The following is an 18,845-nucleotide window of genomic DNA, read 5'->3' as shown; positions in this document are numbered from 1 at the left end:
AAATCCAGATTGAGCAGTAACAGAAATTTGTCTGATAGTGTGCATGTGGTGAGCATAGGAAGACAAGCAGGACATCCATCACGTCACTGGAGCCACCTGCTGTGAAGGGGCTTCAGTCCCAGCAGTAAAATCTTGGGTGGTGCAAGTGTGGCTCACAGAGACAGGCATCTGAAAGGTCAGGCAGGAAAGTTGCCTTGACATCTGGTTTCCAGTTATCTGGTAATCTAATGAGGCACATTTCTGGAGTTTGCACCAACAGGAGCATTGAACTTGAAATCTCACAATGTCTGAAACTGGGCATTTAGCTTCTTTATTGAGTCTGCATTTAAAAATGTATGTTGATCTTCATGGCAGAAGACTGTGTTCCTTCATTTTTCTCAGACAGCCATTTCAAGTGGGGTTTCTCTGGAAGACGTTAGGTACCTTCTTCTCAGCTCCTTTCCTTTTCTACTGTAGGGAAACTGCACTTTCCCTAATGTTAACTTCTAGGCATATTTGATCTTAAACCTTTAAATATCAATGCACTCTAGATGAGAGACTCTGTTCCCTTTCCAGTGCAGGCATTATGAATCTGTTTGAATTAGCCTTAACCTTGTAAGGTTTCCAGGCTTTAAATGTCTGGTGGTATATCATGCCCTCTGTTCCTAGTTGTTCATTTTTGCACTTCCAACTTTAACAATACCAGCAAGACTTGGTCTTTCGCACATGCTACCCCACTATTCTTATTCCATCATATATTTGCCCTTAATATTTATATTTTTTTATGTAGAGTTCATTCTACAAGGAAATGCTGTATAAATAAATCCCATTTTTCCTGTAACTCCATTTATTCTTTATTTTTCATTCCTGTTAAGTCATTAGATCCTTTTAAAGTTTTTGTAATATGTTCTCTCCAAAATTGAGATAGGGAAAAAATAGATTAATTCTCCTTCAGTTTAATGATGCTTAGACTCCAGGTGTAAATCTGAATTTTAGAGCTTTTTCAAATATGTCTCTCAAAATGTTATTAACTCTGAGGCAAAATAAACTGAGTATAAGAGATCTCACCTGTATTCCATGAAACCCGAGGGGCATTTGTATCTGTTGTTCTGATAGAAAGATGCACAGTGATTGGCAAACTCCTTTCAAAGTAGAAGTCATGAACCTCAAACTCCACCTGTTAAGAAAACAGATAAACTACTTATTGAAAACTGGAAACCAAAAGTAATTCAAAAAACATATAGTGCGTTCTCTTCTGAGAGCTCTTACAGGCTTCTGATAATATGTTAATAAACAAAACTTGATTTAGCTTCTAAAAAGAGCCATGGAAGTTCTGCACAAAACTGAATATCTGCCTTCTTCACTCTTGGCAGTGAATTATGTGAAACTTAGTTTGTAGTGTGTGGAATTTTCATTTTTGTTTGGAGTGCAGTTAACTCAGCAATTAATATAGAGCTTTTTTTAACTAGTAATAATACAAAGGGAGGAGACATTTCCTGCTCTTTTAAGAGGTGTAGGACCAAAACCAGATATGATAGAAAATATATGCACTAGTATAGAAAAAACAAAATTTTTTAAAAATCGAACTCTTGAGTTGTCAAACTCCAGAACTGTCAAATTCTTGAACATGGACTCAAACAATGCTGAAAGCAGAACAGTGATGAGGCACTCAAGGAGCAGATGTTTTGGATGTGTGGTCCTCACACTACGGAAACAGGGAAAGGAGGCTCCTGTGACAGCCAAGAAAAAAATGAGACAAGCCTTGTCAGGGTCAGATGCCAATTACTGTTACTGTTGCTCTGCTTTCCAGGCAACCCTTTCCTCAGCTTACCTTGCTTTGGCTTTTTTTTCTTTGGTTTTATTACTTTAGTACCAACCATTTTGCTTTGATTGGAAAATTCCTTAACTATCTTATCAGACAGTTATTTCGTAACTCACTCAATAACCTGCAGACAGAAGCTTGATCTCATTCATCATTTGCATTACGCTTTCCGTGTTAGTGACATGCATTTATTATTCCCAGCAGGAGCTGTTGGGAGTCCCTTTTTGTTATCTCTAAACCACCATTATCACAGCAGGTAGGGTGTAAGGCCAAATAGCAATCCTGACCTTTAACTGGTCCATTTTTCATGAGTTTAAATATGTCACCTCTGCACAGGTCACAGGGATCAGTAACATCATGCAGGGACAAAAGCTGTGTGGAAAAGGCACCACTGATCTTTCCAAAGGCTCTTGAGTAGATCTACAAGTACTGTAATTTCACTATTCCTCTTATTTTAAAAAAATCCAGTTTAGATAGTTCTCAGTCAGAGGGATTAAAAAGTTTTCAGTACAAAGAAATTCTTATGTAGTGAGCAATAAACATCTATTTTGTGTTAGATAGTTAAGCTGACATGTCATACGAGAAAGCAGTAAAAGATTTTAACTCTGCTCCTACATTGCAGGTAGTTTTTAAAACCTTTTTCCTGAAAAATATCCATTACATATGATTACATTTATTTCCATCTTACTTAAGGAGATGAAAAACAGCAAATACTCGCACTATTATGAGTGAAAACATTGCACTGTTACCTCATAATTCCTCCTCTCTGTGTGGCTGTTATTTGGAGGCTGATAAGCAATGAGCATGTCGTTGAGATCTTTCCAAGTGAAGGAGCCAACAGGTTTCGTGTGGTCAGATAGGTGAGTGATAAAGCCCTGTGGAGGTGGCTTGGTAATGTTGAATACAAGCAGGGACTTTGGAGTTTCAATGTCTTCAGCATCAATGGTTGTGGTTGTAATAGGGGTTAAAATAAATTGATCTACTTCCAGGGTGAACTTTGCCATTGGGGCAGCTTTGGGTGTTCGGTTGGGAACAGCACCTTTAATCTGAACAGGGAGCCATGCATACTCTGTCTACAACAGGAAAAAATGAGACAAATAAACAGGCAAAGTAAAGCAAAAAAATAAATTCTACTTCTTTTAGCTTCACATAGCAAATTGGGGTACATGTTAAAGCAATAATTATTTGGAAAAAAAAAAAAACCTGAAACATTTTAATTAGAAAATGCCTAAAGTAAATATTGAGACATAATTAATACGACTTTCAGGTTCACTAGTCTTATTTGTGTCCTTAATTTGGGACTGAAACAATTTACTTAATGTGATGTGAACTTAATAAATAACTTTATCTGACAGAAACATGCACAAGCCATTAATTATTATTAACTGAATATGTTCACAGAGCTCTTAACTTATTAATTACTGTATATGCTGAAGTCAGTGCAGATCATGCTGTATAAAAATTGTGGAGTTATGCCAGAATTAATTCTTCTCTCAGGATAAACTACTTATGTTTGACAGTAATCAACCAGAGGTGTTTCTTTGTAGCCATAATGGTCTAATCATAGAGGCATGGAGCTAATGCCTTCCATTTGCTTAGCTGGCAAAGTTCTAAGAACTGAAAAAACTTAAAGGATTCCTATCTCTCTTCAAATGTGAAAAGGATAAAAAACAAAAAAACAACCAAACAAAAAAAAAGCACAGGATGACAATCAGATATTATAAACTTGCATTAAAATCTACCTTGTGCAGAGTTTTGCTTCTGCTATCTGAGAGATCCAACCTCACAGGAATATAATCAGTGTCAGGCGAGGGGGGGTCAAGGTGTCGATACTGAATGCCCATCCTCAGAAATTCATCACAGCTCATTTTTTTGTTGTTAATGACTCCTAGTCCCAGTGTACAGCTCCCATTTCCGCACTGTTGTCCCAGGCTGTGCTCTGTAACCCAGTAACAGCAATAGTGAAACAGATACCAGAGCAGAAACCAACACGGGGAACCTGCCCTTGTAGCTAAAATAAACCTCAGAGAGAGACAGTGTGATGAGAAGTAGGGCTCCTTTCCTGACTTAATTTCTCCTACACGATTTTGTTTTCAAATTACATCTTCCAACTCCATCCTCCCTTGGTATCTTGACTAGGTGCTGCCTCCAACAACTACCTCTGCTGTTTCTACCAAGTCTTGGCACTCACAAAGCTGTCACATTGGTCCACATATCTAGAAGCCAGAAGCAGAGTCCAGTCAAGGAATTATTGACCCAGATCTGTGATCTGCATTGTGCCTCACAAAAATTTCATGTCCCTTTCACATCCATGATAGCTCAAGCTGTTCATTAAACTTCACATGACCCACTCTTACCCAGCACATCTGAAACAACCCACTGCTGCAGATTTCATCTGCTGGGTCTCTTTGAACATGCTAATACAAACAACTAAAGCACATCATACTAGTGCCAGGGAAGAATGGCTGATCTCCACGAAACTGCTCTTGCTGCTCTTTCCTGGTGACAAGCTGGCCATGAGCAGGCAGGTGAGTTTCCGAAGAGATTATGGAAATGGTGCAATCCAGGTTTATCTTCCTGTCATAATCAAAGGTGAGGATGTTCTTGTCAATCACCCTGGACAGACCGTGGTATTCAGGGACCTCCAAAGCATGGGAACGCATTTTTATGATGTTACAGTCTGGCTCAAGTAACTGCACATGGAGGGTGAATGTTTCTACAAACGTTTCAGTTTCTGTAAACCTGCAAGTGACAGAAGAAAATTAGTTATGCTTCATCCCATCTTCAGTTGCTTTGTGATTTGGGTATTGCCCTCACCATCTAAACTGAATTACTTGAACCCCTTTCTCTCTTGTGTGCTCAAGCCTTGAATTGCCATAATCTGCCCAAATCCCCATGCTTGTAAGCAGGGTGTCTTTGTGAAGGAAGAGGTTATTCGCTGTGTATATGTGAGAGTGTCTGTCCCTATCAGCAGGACAGCAAAGAATATGCAGTACTCTGAAAGTACAGTTGTCACTTCCCATAGCACAATGAAAAATCACTATTTTTCTGTAATAAGCAAGCAATACATAATACACATTAAATGGGCATTATCTGCAATACATGGTGAGAAATGTTTCTGTAAACAGATGGTCACTTGTTAACTAATGATGCAGCTACTGGAACTAAGTAGTTACAGCATGTACAGCAGAACATGCTCTAACTGTAAAAAATGGACTGCTTGCTCTTCCTGAGGTCAGCTGGGCTCCTGGCAACAGTGAAGTGCGATCTCCTGCTGCTCCTTACCTGTACAGCCTGAGCATGACCATGTCTTCATCTAAAATTGGACATCCATTGTGGGTATATTTGACTTCATTAGGAAGGAAGTGACAGTCAAAAACCTACGAAGGAGACAGAATAGACTTGACACCACACTGCCAAGGATATTAACTTCACAACATCTGTTCCACTTCTCTCTGAGTGCCTGGAATACATCAGACTGAGGAAATTTTTAATATGTAGTTTGTTTCTACAAGTAGGTATTCACCTGTTCTGTAATCTCCCAGTAAGAATCAGAGCAACCACTTAAACATGGGGCTGCTAGCACTCCACAGTTAGAAGGGCAGAGGTCATATGTGATTGTTTCAGGCTGCCAAGTCCCTCCCCAGTACAACACATAGTTTGACCTCATCTTTACTGCAGCCTCTGGAGTTAAGGACACAGGTGTATCCAGCGGCACATACAACTGCAGTGGTGCTGAAAAGACAGCAGGTCCAGCATTATAACATGAGATTTATTGACTTTTAAAGTTGCTCATGGCAATTGCTTGATCATATAGTAAATCTTGCTTTATGACTACTACAAATGGGCTACAAAAATACAACCCAGCGAAATTTCTGTTAGAAACTTTGCTCAGATTTGTTAGCTCTTTTCTAGATCAGATGTTGTCTCTGCACCATACCAAGATCCAGCCCCAAAATCAGTATAATCCACTTCAAAAAAGCAATCTGTCCCATGGTGTTCCCTATGTTGTCCCTACCAGCTAATTCAAAATAGACTAATACTTACAACACACCGGATACAGGTAAAATTTGTGAGTCTGTCTGGCCACAGTTTGACATCTAAGCCCGACACTTACTTCAGGCAGATTGATTTATTTAATGGTTGGTTGACTTGTGAAAGCAAGGCAATGAGGAAACATGCCTGACACAAAGAGAAAAAAGATTGCTTTGTAGAACTGTGATACACTCATTCTTTGGAAAAGGGATTTGGATTCTGGGGCATACAATTTTCGTGTTCTCAAATACTGCAATTTGCAAGACTGGCAAATTATAATTCCCATGCAGTGGTGTTTTTTTACAGAAACAACATCTGAAAGCTCCTAGCATTGATAAGACTATGTCTATGTTATCCTTTTGATAACAGGGAATCCCTACATAGTCCATGGAGGATGGAGGATACTCATGTTTTGTAACTAAAAGGCATGTTCTAGCCAGCAAGAAACCCAAATCACTGCATTTCCTAAGCATTTTGCTATGAATGTTAATGGAGTTTTCCTTGTATTTTTTAGGAGCAGTATTCACAAATCATTACATGGACTTTCACAGACTAAAGTGAAATCTGTTCAGCATTCACTAATAGACCTAAAGAGGCCATAACTAATAGTGATTAATATACTTATATGGCTGACTGACTAGCCACTTTTTTTTTTTTTTCAAAAAAAGAAGAGGTAACTTTTTAATGACAGTAATTTTTTAATATATGACAAAAGAATCATGAAAATGAAGTGCCTTACTTGAATTGCCTTTGTTTCCCCAACCACTTTGGAGGATGCTGAAATGACTGAGGGACTTCAGTGAGGTTCTAAAATGTTGACTAAAAGTGTAGCTCATAAAGAAAATTTTTAGATATTCTGACTTTCAGTGTAAAAATTACGTAATAATTTAATTCTAAATTAATTGTTATTGCATAGTTAACTGAAGCACCTCATGACCACTTTGTGGATTTATGCTAAAGGATAAAAGAACTGCTGAACTTCATTTCTTTCTAGCCATTACACAGAACAGAACTTACATCTTTCTATAATGGAAGAACAGTTAGAGTTTCTCAGCTTCCATTATTAGTGAGAGGGTCCATTTCCTCTGAAGTTATTCTCAGATGCTCAAGCAATGTGATAATTATTCTATATTCTTAGCAATTTTAAAATTTATTGCCTGCTTTTAACTTTCATCAAGAAGTTCATTGTGCAAAGTCTTTCCCTTTTTTTGCCTGTTTGTTTTTTTAAATGATGAGTTAGTTGATTTTCAGACATATATACATGGATTAACCTCTTGGAATAATCTGTAAGATATAGTGTTATGGAAAATATGCTTGATTTTATTTGTTGGGACTGCTTAGAAAGGAAAGAAAAGAACAATTTGTGGAAAACAAAATTACTCTCATATGATGTAGGTTTTGACTATGTTGTGGCTGTTCTGTTGTGTATTATTTTCAAATGCCATAGAAATATGTGCTTTGCTTTTTTTCAAACAAAACCAACAAATATGTATTTTTCTTACTTAATGTCTCTTCTTTCTTAGTACAAACTAGCATAAAGGAACATGATAGTTAACTAATCAATTGGATAGTCTTATGTGATATTCCACAAAAACAGAAAATAAAATTAAGTAGTTATGTGGTATGGTATCTTAAAGAAAAAAAAGTATATTATGTACAAAACCCACTCGTATTGTCATTTCAGAAGCTTAATATTGTGCACTGAAAGTAAGATTCTTCACTGACATAAATCAGTGCAGATCCCTCAAAGTCAAGAGGATTTTGGTTACAGAATGGTGTTTTGGGGGACCATGTCAAAGGCTTTACAGAAGTCAAGGTAAATGGCATCTGTAGCCCTTGCCTTGCCCACTGATGGAGTCACTCCACACAGAAAGCCAATGGGTTGGTCAGGCAGGATTTGCCCTTGGTGAAGCCATGCCAGGTGTCTCAAATCACCTCGCTGTCCTCCATGTGCCTTTGCACAGCTTCTAGGAGGATCTGTCCCATGATGTTCCCGGGCACAGAGGGCAGGCTGAGAGGTCAGTAATTCCCAGGAAAGAACCACCCTTTTTAAGGATGGGTACTGTATTTCCCTTTTTCCAGTCTGGAAACTGGGATTTCACCTGACCACCACAACTTTTCAAGCATCATGATATGTGAATTTCCAACTACATCAGCCAGTTCCCCCAGAACTCTGGGATGCATCTCACTGGGTCCAATCATATAAAATAACTTATGCCTTTATTTTTAAGACATCATTTGTTCCACATCTTAATTGATAGCAAGGGGATGGAAAATTTAGCACCTTTCTACAAAGGTTTGTTAACACTGACTGACAGTCAGTTTATATGTGTATTGAGACACAATCTGCTTTGTAAAAAGAAACATCTGGTTTATGTTTCCTGATACGTTTTCCTTTTGTATGAACAGGCAACTCTAATTGTCTATAAATTCACTGGGTGAGACAAAGGAAATCTAAATCTTTTTCTAATTAATGTTGAGCTTTGTTTTTTTCCACTTCAACTGCTTTTCAATTACAATTTGTAATTAAATTGTCATACATTCCTAGAACATTACTCACTTTAATGGTAGTAAACCAGATCATACCAGAGACATTTTCTGGCTGCAGAATTTTCTGTAGAAAGATCATGAGTGGCACAAGGAGATCTGGACTCTGGCACCTTTTTTCAGGAATGGTGAAAGCTCAAGCACTGCCTCTCTCCAGCCTGCTGCCCTAGGGCCACCTGCCCAGCAGAGCTCTTCTCTCTACATGAGTGCCTGCAGCTTCCATGAGCCACACTCAACTGCCTGGGCATACATTCATGGCCATAAAAGAACAGGTGCTTAACAGAAGCGGGGCTGGGAGAGGGGAAGTCATTTGGAAAACAAGGTGTAGTGAATGCACATCCCGCAGGATCTCTTGAAAAGGGCCTCTAACTATATGCTTGAAACATGTTGGGTTACACAGGACAAAACAGCTATTTCAAAATACCTGAGTCCTACTGCAGACAGAGGCTGAGGCAGAAACTGAAAGCAAAATCACCCCTCAGCCAGACAAATTGCCTGCAGAAGAGGTTTGCTATAGGTTTCACATTTAAGTCCCTCTTTTTCTCCTCTCCTTTAGACTGGATATTATGAAAAATTTCTTTACCAAAAGGTTGGTCAGGCATTAAAAGAGGTGTCCCAAGGGGTGGAATCACCATACCTGGAAACATTCAAAAATTGTATATATGTAGGGCTTGGGTACATGGTTTAGTAGTGGACCTTGCAGTGCTGGGTTACTGGTTGGACTCAGTGTTCTTGGAGGTCTTTCCAGCCTGAATGATTCTATGTTCATATGAATCAAGGACCAACCTCTACTGGGGAAATAGAGGTGGGGTACTATGGTCAGTGTCCCTGTGCTGGCAGAAAACAAGCCCTGGGGTAGCTTCAGCAGATGCACCTACACTCCTTGGGGCCAGTCTATAGAGAAGATCACACATTGTCCTGTCCATCACCTCCTGTTTTCCCTGGCATGCCTCTGCTCCTTAGGGGTGCTGATTCAGCTGAAGTACTTGTCAGTGGTATGCAAAAATAATAGTGATGACCAAGACAGAGGTTTTGAAAAACCTTTTGATACTGGTGCTCCTTCACCTATATTCACAGAAGATACCAACATCCCCAGAGAGTAGGTTTAAAACTATATTCATACACAAACACACAGAAGTGTGCTGTGGCACAAACCAGAATTTTTCAAAAAGCCAAAACCTGCTTGGCTATGGTTCATTAAAACCATTCATCTTCTGTCTATAATATTACATCTGCGTGACAACTACTTTCAACTCCTTCCTACTATAACTCAGGTGGGGCGATTTCTAAAGCAGATGAGTAGCAGAATGGTAATATGTGAAATACATTTCATTATTCCTACAGGCTTGACATTTGAACAGAAAACAGGGGAGTTATAATGTATTTGCCATCTGCTAACAATTTGGCTTCTGCAGAGCAGAACAAACAATGGTGTGCACAATGTGCTCATTGTATGTGATTATTTTTTTCTTAATTGCTCCTTAAGTAGTGGCTCCATGACTAAAATGCAGAATGCTGTAGTGGGCTATGCATTACCCAAGGGGCACTGGTTACTCTCATGGGAGAAAAATAAGCAGCTGAGAGACTGGATGATATCTCCTAACTGAAAGTTTTGAAATACCCATTCTTCACTTGTGAAAGGAGACCCTGACCAGACTCATTTCTGTGCACTCATGCTACTGAGCTCAGCTTTTGGATCTCAGGGCTGCAGTTCTCTACTAGCTGTCTTTTTAAGAAAAAGGCCGAATGCCACAGACCTTTCAGTTTCATGCCTTTTAGTTACTACCCAAAAGAAAAACAAAAATCAGTAAAGCAGCTCTTTTTAGTTTCTCCCAGACCTGCACACACCAACATTCAAGCAGCAAAACAGAGCCCAAATACCTGTGGAGTTAGTTTCCCAACCCTCTGTGTTATTGGCTCATTAATCACAACTTCTACTTTGCAGACATCTTTCTCTCTGGGTATGGAAAACTTGAGGTCTTCTTCTGACAGGAAGACAGACTGCCCCTTCATCACTTTAACCCCAAGGTTCAAACTAATAAAGGAGGAGCACACAGCTCTTAACATGACAGGCAGCAGTAGAAACAACCAGCTTTTCTCAATGGGCTTCATATTATAAGGGGGTGCCAGCCTTTTTCACCAGTAAAAAAATTTCTTAACAAAATGAGTCTTCTTTCTCCACCAGCAGAGTTTCACCATATAACGAAGGCATTATTAGCCACAGGTAAAAATGTATGATATGTTTTCTATTAATAGGTCCTTCTTGACTGAAATTTGGGCAGGACCCTTTCAAAATACACTTAGGTTTTTATAAAATTCACTGGTCACGCCTGACAAAATGATGAATGTGTTCTCAGAGTCCTTTCAAGGTTTGTTAATCCTGAAAAAAAAAAGGAAAATTGCTATAAGGCATTGAGCAACTATAGGGATAAAAACAGAACAACAAACAGACACACAATACCTGCCATCATTCCTGACAATTGCAGTTCATTTCAAGCAGCAGCTTGACTTCACCTTTGAATGCTATTCGGTGTACACATGCTCAGAAAATTAGGTATCTACCAATGAGAGTTCTCCCTCAACAGATCAGCTCTCCATGTGAATTCCAGGCACCTGTAGTCTGTATGCACATACAAACCCTTGCTGTGTAGGATCCTTTGTTACTGACCTTTTTAACTGCAGGACTGCATAGATATTAATAAAACAGTATGAGCTCCAAATAGTGTGAAAGTTCAAAGGTGCTCATTCAGATTAAATAAACCAGAAAGTGAGATGAAAGGAAGGTGGCCTCCTGTTAAATCTGTTTTCTCTCTGCCATTGGAGGCATGAGAAAAAAAATCAACCTCTAGTTGAAAACACCTTTCCCATGCCTCTCTACTCTTCCTGTTACAGTAAGTAACTGTGCCAGGACAGCAGCATAGGAACATGTGATATGGCATGGCAAAGCTGTAATTTTTCTTTAAAAAAAAAAAAAAACAGCTGAGAAAAATTCAGTGACAATAAAGAAGAAGAGATAATACGGAAAATAAATTACACAAGTTTCTCATGTGCCTAGTTACAGTTAATCTTCATCTTTCATGTTTATAACCGCATAAAGAAAGAATTTTTCTTCTGACATTAAACAAGCACTATTGAAATCTTTTTAAGAGCCTAATTTCTACAATCCTCCAAAGTAACTGAATTTACAGCCCAAAGAATAGGAAGTGATATCGATTTAATAAAATTTGAGTAGATCGTAAGAGTTCCAAGACAGAAAAGGGTCAACATTCCTTTAGTTTATGTAAATTTTTAATGTCCTGACTACTTATTTGCCACAACCTTACTACCAACAGTGAACTTTCCTGAAAGTGAATTTAAAAACAAATCCTTGTATCTCTTTATTTGCTTTGTTGATTTTAACAGGTAAGTGTTCCCTCCACTGTTTCCAGAAGAATGACCTTCTAAACAGCTTATAATGGAATGCACATCTCCACCCAGTTTTAAATTTCACTGGAAAACAACTGGCAGTTCAGAAATTCTGTCAAACTATTCACTTCCTAAAGTTAAACAAGACAGATCCACTCACTTCACCACAGATTTAAGGTTGAGTACTTTGAGAGTCACATACATGTAAACTTCGATGTATGTTGACTATGTAGTCTGGGACATAAAATTTAAGTCTAGTTTTCTAAGTATTTATCTGAAAGTCTTTCCATTTTGGTTTAGAATATTGAAGCCATACCTGTCTGAAGAAAATCTGAGAGAAAATGTAGAATTCTAGCCAGTGGAAAAGGCATGAAATCCATGGCTGAATATTCAATAAGAAAGTAATGCGAAATTTTAGATTCAGCCTAGGACCTGGCAAAGTGCTAAGAAGCAGTTAATGACTCTGACGCACAGACCCCATGGTTTACCTCTCATGACAGTGCCAGTAACTGTCTGCTCCATAACAGCAGGCTGAGGCATAGATTTATGGTTCAAAATAGCTTTATTCACAGGCATTTTCTTACAGGACAACTCATCAGAAATTATGACATTAAAGCCCAGATAGTTTTTACTTTCTCTACTCCCACATAGATAGCTATCACAAAACCATGTGATAGTTGTGAGATAACCTCATCACCAGCTGGGGAATGGCACTCATGCAGAGATGTCTGCATCTTGACTCTGTTACAACCCAGGTTCATCTATTTCTTGTGCCTGCCCTGTAAATCCCAGCATTGAATGAAGCTTTAAACCTCAGGTGCAGGTACAGGTTTCTGTGCTCCCATTCCTTACCCTGCATCAAAAACAGAAAGTCTACAAGAACAGAGAGTCCACAAGAGGAATCAGGACCATTTTGATCAATTTCATGGTGGGTGTATGAGACATTCTCTGCTACAAATTTGGTCCTGTTGTCACTGTATATTACAGTCTTGCTTTGGCTACTTTAACATCCAGACACAGCTCCTGTATCACTATGTATGTGTTTGTCCCATGTGTTTCAGCCACTGGACTCTACTTGGATGCTGTAGGACTCTCTCCTTAGGTGGCCAAGTGAAGATCTTGGGAAGTATAAGCTCACTTTCTCAATCACTTATCCAATCACAACAAAATGAAATGGCAAGGGATCCTTTCAGCACATAATGACAATAAAAATGAGAAGGTTTTGGGGTAAGTGCCATGATACTAACGCCCTCCCTATTTATAAAGAAGGTCATTGCTTCAGTGAAGTCATGTGTGTGCTACATGGTACTTATGCTAATTGACGGAGACAGTATGCTGCTCTTCAGCAGATATACAACTGCTAGTGATGCCACTGTCACTTTTTGTGGCTGCTTTGGACTTCCTTACTGCTCTCCCCTTAATATCACAGCTGAACCTGATTCACCCCTGATAATCCTTGGCATGCCACCTGTGTATCCAAAATGGACATCCAACTAAGGCACTGTTTAATTCCAAATGCACCAAAATATTTCAGGTATATTTAGTGGTCTAATGAAATAATGGTATTCATTAACAACACAGAAGGAGAATCAGTATTGCAAAATTAAGCTGCTTTCTCATCAACTTTCTAAGGGTCTGTCTATATGCCAAAACACCTGAGACAACTCCAAGTGCACTGGGTGAATGCAAGCCCACAGAAAGGTACCGGGTTTTGTCCCAGAAGTAAAACAGTCATGACAGTTCAGGGATATATCATATACTAGCTGTTATCCCTCAGTGGGGATGGAGCACATGATGTATGAGGAGAGGCAGACACAGCTGGATTTGTTCAGCCTGGAAAAGAAAGGCCTTATTGCTTATTTTTAGACTTCTAACAGAAGAGTGCCTGGAGCACGGGGAGAGACATGCAAACCCATTAAAACAGCAACAAGGGAAATTCACGTTAGTTATTAGAAAAGAAGAAAAAAAAAGATATCACAAACATAGGCAGTGGAACGGATTTCATGGAGTCCTCTCAGATATATTTAATAAACTAATCAGAGCCTGAGTTGCTTGATGTAACTTTGAAGCCAGACTTGCTATAAAACAGGCTTTTCTTGGGGAAAGAGGTGGGAGGAGCTACCGTCAGAGGTCCTTCTTGCCCAAAATCATGTGCTGACTCTAAGCTGAAAAGGCAGAACCATCTGACTGCCAGGATCTAGGTTAATTACCTGGTGTATTTTTGCAAAATACTGCATTATACCCTGCCAACTGTCCAGTAATTCCCCTGAGATCCAATAAACCCATACTGGTATCAAAAATGTGGTAATGAATAAAGAGACCTCCTTTCCTGTGTACATTGGCCAGGCTGACTCTGAGATTTGAAAGCCTGGAATATAAATCCTGAAGACGTGCCCAAGGCATTGAACAAGGGACGCATGGCAACGGTGCTCTAAGGAGCTACTCATCTGCTGGCAGCTCCTGCCCACTCTGGGGAGAAGGCAGGGGGAGAAGGGGCCTCTGAGGAGGCAGGGAATGTGACTCTGTAGAGTTGACAGAGGGACATACCACACTGGGGACAGTGTAAAGGAGGGTTTCTGTGAACTTTAGATGTGGTTTGTTAAAAATTTCCTCCGAGTGACAGAACTAGTTTTCCCTCAGGGCTGCTGGTGCACATGTGGGAAATGATGCAATGGCTAATTACAAACATTAACGACTAGTGAGTCTGATTCTGAGGAGAGCTAAATTGATGTAAGTAAAAGATTAATCCAAGTAGTTTAGATAGCTATCTACCAACACAATAAAACCTGAAACAGCACCAATAAGTCTCAGCTTTAATACCTAAAACTTGACTGAAGAACCTGTAATCACTAGTGAGCTTGAGCCGAGTCTCAATGACACCAAAAGCCTTCACTCGGATTTGGATGAGACTTCAAGAGTTTCTCTGTATGTGACAAAATCTCTGGTTGCCTGGGATATTTCCCTGAACAGATGGATCAAAACTGCCCAACTCTTTTGCAAAGCTGGAAGGAGAAAATGGAGAATGATTGTTGTGGGTTGGAAGCTGGATTGATTTGTTTTAATGAATACCAGAAAAAGTTTGCAAGAAACAGAAGGAAGAGACAAATTTTTTTGAGGATGGGTTTAAAGAAAACATGTAAGAGCTTTCCATGATTTCTAGGAAAGGAGATGAATATTATTACAGCAATTAAAATCTAGCCCAGGGCTATGAAAGGATCATGAGCTATTAAATTAGGACATTGTCACTTCAGAATGTGCTCTTAACACATGCACCCCTTGGACTGTTTGTTATTTTATGGTTTTGTTCCATGCACTACAAACAAGGATTACAGGTTACCAAGAAGCTAAGTATTTGGCAAAATATTTCCTGAGTTAAGGAATGGCAGATAACACCCTGTATGCAGTTACACCTTGGACATACGTCAACAGAAAAGATGCATTTTGCCTGAGGTAAAGTACAATCCTGAGTTAGGTGAGATTATGACTAGTAGAATTCTCTAACTAGCAAAAAAGTAACTTGCAAAATCGCCTTTTAATAACTGTTTGAAGACACAGTGTATAATTATCTGCAGAATGTGTTGGAATGTCTCAGCACAACACAGTGACAGCAACTTATCTCTAAAAGGTGATGGTTCCAGACAAATATATAGAAATCAGCAGGAAATGTAAAAATAAAAAAACTTTGTAAGCACATATGTGTCAAGGAACACACATTAACTTCTATGCATACATTGACTAATAAATATCTGCCTAATTCAGATGAACTGAGTCAGCAGTCTGAACATAAATGAAAATGTAAAAATGCTGGCAGATCCCTACTGCAAAATAAGTGTACAATTTTAAAACATGCATTTAAAAAACAAGTCATCCCAGTTACATGAAATACATTATTTTTAAATACTTACTAGTATCAAAAGTTTTTACCATATTCTTCAGTGCTTTTTATCACATTTCTTCTAGTGTGTCTCACTAATAAGACAGTTCTAAGCAAAGAAATCTTATTTAGTTCTTCCAAGCTTTTATAAAAGCTAAAGCCACAAAGTTTTATTAGATCTGATGGAAAAAAGCCAGCATAGTTGAGAAATCTATATCAACTTGAATATTAGGATAAAGTAACTTATTTGGAATTCAAACTTTCAAGTTAACTTCTACTAAACCACTGGCAGAACATAGTGCCTGTTTTCCTCGAAGTTAGAACTGAGCTTTCATCCATCTCAAGCTCAAAAATTACTGTCTGGTTGCTCTGCTGCAACATTCAGCAACAAACTGAACTCTGCAAGCTGTTAAGCACTATTATGACAACAAACACAACAGCATTCAATGTGGACAACAAACTTGAATAAAATACTTACAGGTAGTAGTGTTTCTGCTGGAGGCGAAACATGAGCTCATACTAGGAAAAGAGGAAAAAATGTATGTCACTGACCCAGTAATTTCTGTTTTAAAAGACTGGCAGAGAAAGAAATCCAATGAGTGAGCGACAGAGAGAAAGCAGAGAGGGGGAGGGGAGAGAGATAGATGAAATTCCAGTCTTTCTGGTCAGCTTGGCTGTAGTTTTCTCTGTACTGAAAATCCACAATAAACACTCCTTGCTTGCAAGACTGCTCCTGACTGCAGAGTCGCAAACTACAAATACTTTCGGGCTCCATATGATAACAGCACTCAGAGATGCCCTGTAGTGTTTACACTCAGCAATGCTTCTCTGGCAGCCAGCCTCAGATCTTCTTTTCCCCTTCTGCTAGTTAAGTCTGTTTGGAATAAAAATTGAGCTGCTGTTATTAAGGTTTGCTCTCTTTTTTTTGTCCCCACTTTTGCTAGTTTATTTCCTTCAAAACACACACACACCCCACCACAGTAGTATTCAAATTTTAATTTTCTTTTTTTCCATTCAAAACAGCAAGAAAGACAAAGAGTATAAGCAAAATCCTACTAATTATTAAATATCTCATAGGATCCAATATATGTCTCCAGCCTTCTGTCATGAGACACATCAGATCTGACCAGCTGGTGAGATTCTAAGTAAAATTTGCTACCACACAGTGGCTCATGTATGCACCCTGAGGAGTAAACCTGACAGCCCAAGTTTTCAGAGCACAAAATCTGTATTGCAAAGCCACAATACAGGGACAGACCATCCTATGTCCACCTCAGCAGAGGGACCAAAAAGAGTTTTTAAGCATAGGGGACAAAAGGATCTTCAACCCAGCCACAGGACATTGTGACAAAGGCAAGAGGGACAGCATGGAGAAGAGCTACTGACTTCCAGGTTACCTGTGTAAACAACAGTCAAATCCAGCACAACCATAATGCTGTAACGTGTTGTCCCCCCCTTGCCCTTCTTTGAACAAGCAAGCTGACTTTGACCCTCATATGGAAACAAAACTGCAATATAAAAATGCAAAACTGAAGTCAGTAGGAAGAAAGAAAAGAACCAGCAGATGTTCCTGTGGCATGACTTATGTACAGATGACGAAAACAGATGAGTGTTAAAAATTAAAATGAACTCGGAGCTACACAATGTGTAATATGATACAATCTGGCCTATATTTCCCTAGGGAAAGAACACCACGCAAAAAATACTTCCTTGAGGTACATGACTAGTATTAGAGTGATATATTGTCCTGAATTTCAGACCACACATTTTATCAAGTTTCAGAAAAACTTGCAGTAATCATTTGTCTCCTCTGAGTTATGTAGATGGCTGCCGGTTAGCCTGTGTGTTTGTGTTTTTGTTTGCTGAAACATAGCTTCTAATTCACTGTGATGAATGGCCTGTCTGCCTTGTACAGTGGTCTGATTAGGAGCTTCAGCATAACTGCCCTTACAGGCTGATTAAAATAGTGGCAGTTTATTTTAAGGTCTGTGACACATTAATCAATAGTATCACTGCAGAAGCTGTCTTCAAACCAGTTTTATTACTGCAGCAATGAACTTAGCATCTCATTTCATATGGTACTCTTTAACTACAATTAATTTTTGCGATCTATCAAGATCACATTACCTAAAGGATAGAGCAAAATTACCCAAGCTTTTCTTGGTAAATGCCAGAGTACTGAAGAGAAGACAAGCCTTTTGCACAATACTCAGTCTCTCCATTTCAATGTTTGACCACACAGGAAAGAGTGTAGTTCTGTTTCCCATAGATGAAACTTAAGCACAGTATTCTTTATCAATTACTAGTAAAATCGTGCAGTCCAAACTGTTGATATGAAGGTAATAAGTTAAAAGTTTTCTGCAAGCTTTTGTTACGATATAGTTAAAATAGTTCTTTACAGGTTTTTATTTGAAAAACAAAAAGATTTTACTTGAGGCACAAAGCAGGCAAAAACACACACACACGCACACACATACGCACAGACACCTCACACACAGCCCCACCTCTTCTCTTTCATTTTGACTTACATTGATAAGCAGTGTCCTAAACCCACATTGTCTGATATCTGCACCTTCAGTCAACACTCCTGTAAGCAGGATAGGGTTCTCAAAGTAGCAAAAGACTTGTCCCTGTCCTAATCTGGATGCTGTACAAGACGAAGATTTGATGCATTGTGAGGGAAAAAAGATACAATTATTTTCCAGGTATTTACTACATGACATAAATTTTCTTGTGTGAGGAACAACAGCTGGTTGCAGCAGTCCACTCTTCAGCCCCTAACACAACACAAGAAGGACAAAGTGAAAGATCTTGTTTAAAAGGGTAAGTGTTAAATCTACCACCTTCTTCCTCATCTCCAGCCCTTATGTACTCTTTCCATAAAGATTCATTGTGGAAAGGCCATTGAGTCCACTATGTACTTCCTAAACATAAAACTACAAGATTAGCAGCACAGGGCCTGACAGTGAACACTTAAGTAAGGTAGATTTGTTGACGGAGAGCTGACCTTGCAAGTGGCTGTCAATCTGCTCAGCTTACCTGGTGACTCGCCTAGTGGTTCCCAAGATCAAATTCATAAAAACACAATAATCTTGCCATCAAAAAACTCAGCACACTTTCCATGGAAGAAACAAGGATAACCTGGGACTACTGCATGCTTGTGGCTGGAGTCACCAGCTGAGT

General features: G+C 39.0%; 1 protein-coding gene across 7 annotated transcripts in view; it reads right to left on the bottom strand.

The window, feature by feature from the left end:
• Positions 1-18,845, bottom strand: part of FREM1 (FRAS1 related extracellular matrix 1) — an 89,304-nt gene that overhangs the window by 49,862 nt on the left and 20,597 nt on the right. For 2 of the 7 annotated variants that reach the window (XM_039567097.1, XM_039567098.1), the window contains exons 1-7: positions 16,141-16,522; positions 10,265-10,763; positions 5,087-5,181; positions 4,248-4,543; positions 3,544-3,740; positions 2,551-2,874; positions 1,048-1,156 (exon numbers count right to left, since the gene is read on the bottom strand). In XM_039567097.1, coding sequence (XP_039423031.1) covers positions 1,048-1,156; positions 2,551-2,874; positions 3,544-3,740; positions 4,248-4,543; positions 5,087-5,181; positions 10,265-10,495 — 1,252 coding nt within the window. In that variant the 5' untranslated portion in view covers positions 10,496-10,763; positions 16,141-16,522. Of the gene's footprint in view, positions 1-1,047; positions 1,157-2,550; positions 2,875-3,543; positions 3,741-4,247; positions 4,544-5,086; positions 5,182-10,264; positions 10,764-16,140; positions 16,523-18,845 lie in introns of those variants that run through there. The other 5 variants (XM_039567095.1, XM_039567096.1, XR_005603838.1 and 2 more) reach the window with 4 other exon arrangements.

The sequence above is a fragment of the Corvus cornix genome, chromosome Z (genome assembly GCF_000738735.6).
Source record: "Corvus cornix cornix isolate S_Up_H32 chromosome Z, ASM73873v5, whole genome shotgun sequence".
Lineage (NCBI taxonomy): Eukaryota > Metazoa > Chordata > Aves > Passeriformes > Corvidae > Corvus > Corvus cornix.
The sequence above is the reverse complement of the archived record's forward strand: the minus strand, read 5'-3'. Positions and strand labels throughout refer to the sequence as shown.